The sequence below is a fragment of the Acartia tonsa genome, chromosome 7 (genome assembly GCF_053477335.1).
Source record: "Acartia tonsa isolate MP-2025a chromosome 7, ASM5347733v1, whole genome shotgun sequence".
Taxonomy (NCBI): Eukaryota; Metazoa; Arthropoda; class Copepoda; order Calanoida; family Acartiidae; genus Acartia; species Acartia tonsa.
The window spans coordinates 41914131-41922046 of NC_137266.1; the positions used below are offsets into that span (position 1 = coordinate 41914131).

Consider the following 7916-nt stretch of genomic DNA (forward strand, 5'->3'; position numbering starts at 1 on the left):
ACATGTAAAAACCTATTGCTATATTTAATCTGAAATATTACAGTTTGAAATCCAGGTTCATGTTAAAGCCAGGGAGAAATGTGATGTATAGTCCCTTTCTTCCTGACTTAAGAGCAATGCATGTATTTTATATTTTAGCTTTTAGTTCTTGTGTCAACCGTTTCGGAGCAAGACATTGCTCTGCAACACGACACGAACATAAAAGTGAATAGTTGCCTTAAAGTTTAATATTATTATTGTATGTTTATCTTGTCTTGAATTAATACACTTTATAAGAATATTTAGCTGTTTGTTCTTGCTATTACTACACGTCATTACATAGATCAAATAATAATGTACATATCCCTTTTTCCGTTGGTCTAATGCGCCGCCATTTGAAATATGATATTATTTATTTGATCTTCCACTTATCAATCAATTAATCAACAAAAGGAATGTTTGAAAGGGTAAGTACGTAAAATTCTGTGTGTGTTAAAACACATGTTACTTTTCGTAAAGCAAAGCTACTCTATAAAAGTCGAAATTTAGTCGCAGTTTTTTCTAAGCAAAACTAAAACTATTTTGTAGGTTAGGTTTGGTTAGAATAGAGTACTTTTTTTAGTCAAGCCATTAGTAGCGATGCTCAAAAATTATGGATAGAGATCCGGAAAAATAGAACAGTGTAGGGCAGTGTCATAAAAAATAAACACTAAAACTACAATAGATTTTCAATTTTTAAGTGAAAATCTAGGAATCGTTCTAGCACCCCAACCAATAAGCCAACTTTAGTAATCCCTGAAATTTTAGCGGTCTTATCTTGAATAGTAGTCGAGAAAATCATAAGAAAAACCTTTAAAATCTAGCTTATACCAATAACGAAATTAATTCGGAAAACAATCACGAAACCTATACGTGTTTTTCAGCTGACGTTGGGGGGCAACTCATCGTTAAATTGACGACCTCTCCATTTGCCCCCCCAAATATTATTTTATATTTTTTTCGCTTGTTAGTTATACCTTATTCCTGTTTAAAATCTAGGAATCGAATTAACACCCCAACTAATAAGTAAATCATATGAAACTTGATAGAAGTAGGCAAAATTTGAACTTATTTATACTCTGAAAATTTCAGCCGGTTATCTTGAATAGGAGTCTAGAAAATCATGAAAACTTAAAAAATCTAGGAATCGATTTAGCACCCCAATTAATTAACGAATCTTAGCGAAAATATGAAGAATGTCAACTTATTTAATCTCTTAAAATTCCAGGCGTCTATTTTGAAAGGGAGCCGAGAAAATCACGTTTCCCTCAAAACGTTTCAGACGGACATTTCAAATTATAGAGTAGCTTTTCTACTAAAAAAATCCTAGCATATTTCAAAAATAGAAGTAACGACGGGTTGATATACATAATAGAAGAGTAACGGACAGACGGACAGACTGACGGACGGACAGACATCGTTCTACTTTGTATTATTTACTAAGTATATTTGCGATAACTTTTATTTAATGAAATCTTCCAATTTTTAACATGTACAAAACGGCCTGCTTAATTGCTTCAAGATCCATGTCAGATCTATATAGGAAATAAATGTCTATAAACGAGCTCAAGTTTTCCAAGGAATATTTGTTTAAAACTCATAGTGCTCCAATAATCCATAGTAAACTCTCATTGCCCAGAACGATAAGACCCATTATTTTACTTTATTAAAAATAAATTCCTTTTTTTAATTTCATGTTGCTATTTACCTTATATCAATGTATTTAATTTCTAATCATAAAAAAGAAAATTTAAATTTAAAATATAATAAATTTAAGAAAACTCTGTTTTAAAAGAATTCGATTGTGGCGACACTTTGTGTGTTCAAATATTAAACTAAAATTGTAATCATCATCATTAACCCTTTGGTGATGGTAATGTAAAAAAAAAAATATAATTTAAAAAATCTTTTTAAAATCATTTAGATTATTAAATATTTACTTTCTTTTAGATAGTAATGCCGGGTGAGGAAAATAGATTTATTGAGAAATAGATATGCATATAGAAAACTAGCCAATAGGGAGATAATTATATCGAGCCAACTCTAGTAGATATATACAAGTACACACTACTAATAAGGAACTAACTACTACTACTATGATCATCAAGAATCTGAAGGGATAAGACAACGGCCGATAAGTTGATCTTCATCCCTAATGTTAATACACAAAATTACTTCTTCTGTAGATTACAATTATTGGTTAATACGTTTGGACACTCAACTAAATAAACCAACCAATTCATAATTCCAAAGTTATCAAATAAGAAAACGTTATTATAAAACTTTGGGGACTAGTGTAATTAAAAGCCGAATGTCCCCTCCATCCCTGACTATAACTAACCTTTAATGAAGAGTAGAGAGAGAACAAAAGCAATTTGATTTCTCAGGCTCAGCATTTTACCAGAAACTTCTGAAAAAAATATTTAATAATTTTAACCTTTTATATATCAATAGATTTCTTTTAAAAATTGTGGAATAATTCGATAAATATTCTTGTATAAAGAATCTATCCGTGTGCAGCAATAAATATGTAATAGTAAATGATTTTTATTTTATTTGAATTTTTACCAGAAAGTCCGTAGGTCAATTTTATTGCTGATTCTTAACTTTTATCCTATTCATCTGATGTTTGGAATAATATTTCCTAGAACAACAAAGTAAAATATTATAATCGAAGAATCTCTGTAATTAAAACTTAAAAATGAAACTATGTCCTTAAGTTCTACAGTATTCCGTACTTAATCAATTAAACAACAAATTTATGTAAAATTTTATTGAGACTTACAAATTAATGTTATGCTTATTAAATTCTGACACTCTACAAATGTTAATGTTTGTCTGTTCTTTCTTCTGATTTTATAGCTTTACTTTTTTGGATGTTGTCATTCTTGTTAGCATTTTTAATTTTGTACCAGAGTAATTACCAGTCCAATGTCCCCCCAACCCCTCCGTTTCTTATTTCCTGCTAGTTATAGAGTGGCTGCACTATTAAAAAGTAACCTATATTTCTTATAATATAAAAGAATTGTGCTGAAAGTTAATTCACTTATATATCTATCAGACGATAGATACATGATACACTTTTGTCTAGCTTTTCATTTTTCTTAAATTTTTTCTTTGTCGTTAGAATAGACCTAAATATTTCAAACTTACTGGGATGTTAGACTGAACCTATACATTTTAAACCTACTTATAAATGATGATTTTCGCTATTAATGCATCAAATTTTGATTTGCTAATTTTGTCATATTATTTTTGTTTATTAAAGTGGCTCTTAGAGCAACCAGTTACATTTTATCTTTATTATTTTTCTAGCTTATTTTTACTATTCTTTTTATGTAAATAATTCAGCTTGTTTGAGAGTTTTAAGGTACAGTTTTCAGTTTGGCTGGGATCAAATTCTGTGAAGCCTAAGTATGTATGGTTCCAAATTTTGCAAACTTCTACTCCATCTCTAACAAAACTTTTATGAGCTTACACAAAATTTTCAGTTTCAATGCCCCCTCCCCTCCCCTTATATCTATTCCATTTGCCCCAATATGTGCAAATTCCTTCAGCCCCCCTCTATACTACCCCCCAATTACAGATTATACAAAAATGTTGGATTTGAGATAGGCAAACAATGGGTGTATTGTCTTTTTGGTATGTTCCGTAGCTATTATAAAAGTAGACTGTCCGTACTTCCGTCACTCTGGATGCAAAACGTATAGTATCCTACAAGCATTAGGGTCTGCCACAGGTTTTAGGCATTTTAAAATTACAGTGTTCGTATTCTTCAAGAATGCTCTTAGTAACACTAAGGCTTGGGAGCCTCGCCTCCCCGAGCGTAAGCCTCTACTTTAAACCCGCACTGGTGCTTAATTGAAATAATTTAGTATGAAACTCACCATAATAGGAACAGGTTTAGGCATCCAGATGATTTTTTGGATTATAAAAAATGTCGATTTACTGAGATTTGTACGCGCCTGAGGCGCGGCTGCCAAGCCCTGGTTATCAGTTGTCCTTATTATTATGTCATAAAAATTGACACGCTTAGAGAAAAAAGTAATCATTTTTGCTATGCATATTTACATAAGGATTTTGCATCGGACGATTTTTTGGCGTGTCGTTTATGACAAAATTAAAAACTATACTTATGCAATTTTGTGATAATTTATGTAAAACATTGGCGTTGTCCCCTGCCTCTAGTGTTTTAGTCAATTTTGTAGTAATATAACAACCCTTACATAATATATCCTTAACATTAAGAATAAGTTTTGGAGAATTTTTAACCATTTGATCATAAATGTACATATCACTAAAACTTTACAAAACATATTTTAAAAAATAGTTCCTTATTTTTTTTCTTTTTGGACATATCCCTCCATAAAATAGCTTAGAAACTGCCTATATTACATTTTTCTTAAAGCAGTTAACGAGATCTTAATGAAACTACATACAAGCATGCAGACGTTAATACAACGCAGTTTTTTAGTAAATAAAAATTATTGAAATTTTAAGAAGTTTAATACCAATTTTGATAATAATAATAGTTATATTTTTTTACATAAGTTTCAAAATTTAATTCTAGACCTTTTTATGATTTATGAAACAGAATGTAATTTAAGTATAGAATTATATGTATACCATTAAATTGTTTGAATAAAAGAATGTTATATATGGATAAAAATTACAGGGTTCTTAAAGGATAAGACGATGAAAATATTTTAATCTCCATCCACAAAAAAAAATTATTTTTATTTTAGGTTAAACTTATTAGTAGATACAATGATTTGACACTATTTGTGCTGAACCAAAGGTATGTTTATAAATTAAGTTTAAGTTGGAAGGTTTTTTTGGACAGCTTACTAGCTGTTAGCGGCAAAACAGCTAGAAGCTGAATTAACCTACAGTCGCATACAGTTATAGGCCAAGTTAGAGAGGGGACAATAAGCTGTTTATTGAACTAGTCCCCAAAGTTTTATAAACATGTTTTCTTATTCGTTAGCTTAACAACATTGGTAACTTTACGGAATCTTGATTAGTTGGTTCATTAAGTTTAGTATCGAAACGTTTATCCCTTTTTATCCCTATTGGTACAATTTAACAAACCCGTCATTATTTATTTTCTAATTTGATTATTTCGTAATTATAAAACACTTTGCTAAAATTAATGCACACCATTAGTATTGCATAACTAGACGTTATCAGACATAATTTATAATTCATTATTTTATACGAATCAATACATTTTGTGCCATTTATTTAATATGCTTTTTATGCAATAATGGATAGCTCTTATACTTAATTCTGGTATATTAGAATTATCCTATCTATTTCAAACTTGACATGATAATTATCAGTTATGAACAGTTAAAAAAGCGTATGACCATTTAGGTTAAAACTTGTTATGTTTTAACTTTATACATTTTCATTTTTAATATTCATAGGTTTATTAGAATAACGCTTCCTGGAATGATAAGGTACTATGTTAAAGCAAAGCTTTTAATATTTTATATCTTAAAATGTAAATATGTGCGCATTATGTATCCTGCATTCCAGTAGTTTGGGGATATATTACACAAGATTTTTAATCACTATGATGAAACTCATGCCCCCCCCCCATTTCCCCCCAAAAATGAATAAATAAAAAAATATAACAATCTCATATTATTCAAAATTGTTTAGGAGTTTCAAACAGAGATTAAATACATATTACCTTAACTTTTCCCAGATTATTTTTTTTATTTTATTTTTTTATATACTATAATTGATTCCTACCCCCAATATGTAAAGACCTGTTTCTGCCCTTGGTAGCTAACAATTGTTGCAGTACAATTGTATTTTATCATTAATTACCACCTATATTAATCCTCCAATAAATCGGAGAAAAGATTAAGTTATATTCAATTGTTCTATCCCTGTAGTAAAGTACTAGAAAAGCTATCAATTAGATCTAAGTACAAGTCAAAAGAAAAATGCAACTACAAAGAATAAAGACAAATATATACATACTAGCGGCTACGCCCCTAGAGGTCTATAGGGACACCTTAAGGGGGAGAGGTTTGAATTTTACAACCCATATTTTTATTTTAGATTCAAAAAGAAAAGTTACTTTTTTAGAGGGTAATATTTTCTATGGGCGATTTATCTTGGGGAGAAATAGGGTATTCTTCTCCAAGATAGTTATAAACATTCCCATGACCTATGAGAAGCTACAATGTAAAGGAGAACCATATCGGTAATGTAGTACACACACACCAACAGACAGTTCCTGTTACTATTATACAAAGATACTAATTTTCAAAGAATAAAACTTATACAAAATCTATGCCTGTCCTCTTTTTAATATTTGTCTCTATCTATTTGTCTATATAGAGTTTTGATTATCCCAGTGCTAATGACATGGTTGGCTAAACAACTAGACGATTATTTCTATCAGGAAAGAATGCATGGATGTTTTATCCATATTAGTTTTATAAATGTTGGACTTATTATAATATAATATTGACGTCTGTCAAACTATCTCTAAACTGAAAATATTCATTATCATTCATTTTTTTTATATGCAAAGAAAAATATGTATAATTTTAATGTTCTTAATATTGATTGATAGAATAAACAGCTAGTCTTTTTTAAAATCGAAGCTTTTCTATAATTAGGGTCGGTCCGTCCGTCCGTCCGTCCGTAACGGATAGCTTTTTTCGTAGCAACTCTAAAATAGTTACTAGATTGTCCGTACGTCCATTTTAAACATGTTGATTTTTTTTACTTTTTTAACAACAAATTTTTATGTGATCTAATAATCCGATTGATCTGATTTTTGGTATACTGATTCCTGGGACAACAAAGTACAATATTATAAGCGAAGCAACTCTATAATCAAGTCCTAAAAATGTAAGTATGTCCATAAACATTATCCTGTATCAAGCAGTTTTTCAATAATTTTACTTACAATTTTTCTTCGACATTTATACATTTATATTCTGATTATTCAGTTCTGACACTATACAAGTGTTAGTGTCCGTTTGTCCTACCGTTTCAGTGCTTCGCTTTTATGGATGTTGTCATTCTTGTTTTTATCTAAATGTATAGGCAGAAAACAAGTTTGCTAAATAATAAATATTTTCTTATTGATATGAACACCTCATTCAGACTGCTTCTTGACAATATAATAGAGTGTAGTTTGTCCTGCGAACTAGCAAAATAATATTATAAATACATAAACCATCCAAAACCATACATATACTACAAGGGCATTTATATCAACATATAGAGTAGCAAATACTAAATTGTATAAACCAATCGATTGTGATTTTGTTTAAATACACAAAAAGAACTAAATGTTTGGATTGAATTGATGAAATCTCATATTTTTTCATGTTGGAATGCATAAACTTACCTCTTGACAACATTATTTTCTTAATAAAAACAAACATAGATAATATAAAAAGTTATGCAAAACTTTTTTCAAGGAAAAACTAAGAAAGATCTTTTTGAAGACATTTACTATTTTTGAAGCAACCAATCAGTTTTCAATAAAAGTACCCAAAGTTTTTAAGCAAATAAGATAACTTGATTGTAAAACTGTGGGTACTAGTGTAATTTACAGCCCAACGTCCACTCCCTTCCTGTTAAATGTCGACAAAATGAAATCTATATAAAGTTGGACATATATTACTTATTATTATTTACGATTCTATCTACAATTTCTGGATACAAATTAGGAAGAACTAGGCTTAATAAGGTTTTTATTATGGAAAAAATTATTACTCTATTTGTTATATTAAATCAAATATTATGTGCTAAACTAAACAGAGGTGGGTTCTTAAAAAATCAAGAATTGCTGAATAGGCTTCGGAAGTCAGATAAAAAAATTTATTTTATACAAATTTATCTACACATTTTAATAAAACTGT

At 29.5% G+C, this 7916-nt stretch overlaps 1 protein-coding gene across 1 annotated transcript in view; it reads right to left on the reverse strand.

Annotated features, from left to right (window-relative positions):
* The window catches only part of LOC145323781 (uncharacterized), an 83572-nt gene extending 81142 nt beyond the window's left edge, over positions 1-2430 (reverse strand). Inside the window, exon 1 of the mRNA XM_080166318.1 lies at positions 2360-2430. Within this exon, the coding sequence (XP_080022444.1) occupies positions 2360-2414 (55 nt within the window). The 5' untranslated portion in view covers positions 2415-2430. The remainder of the gene's footprint in view (positions 1-2359) is intronic.
* Between the last annotated feature and the right edge of the window lie 5486 nt (positions 2431-7916).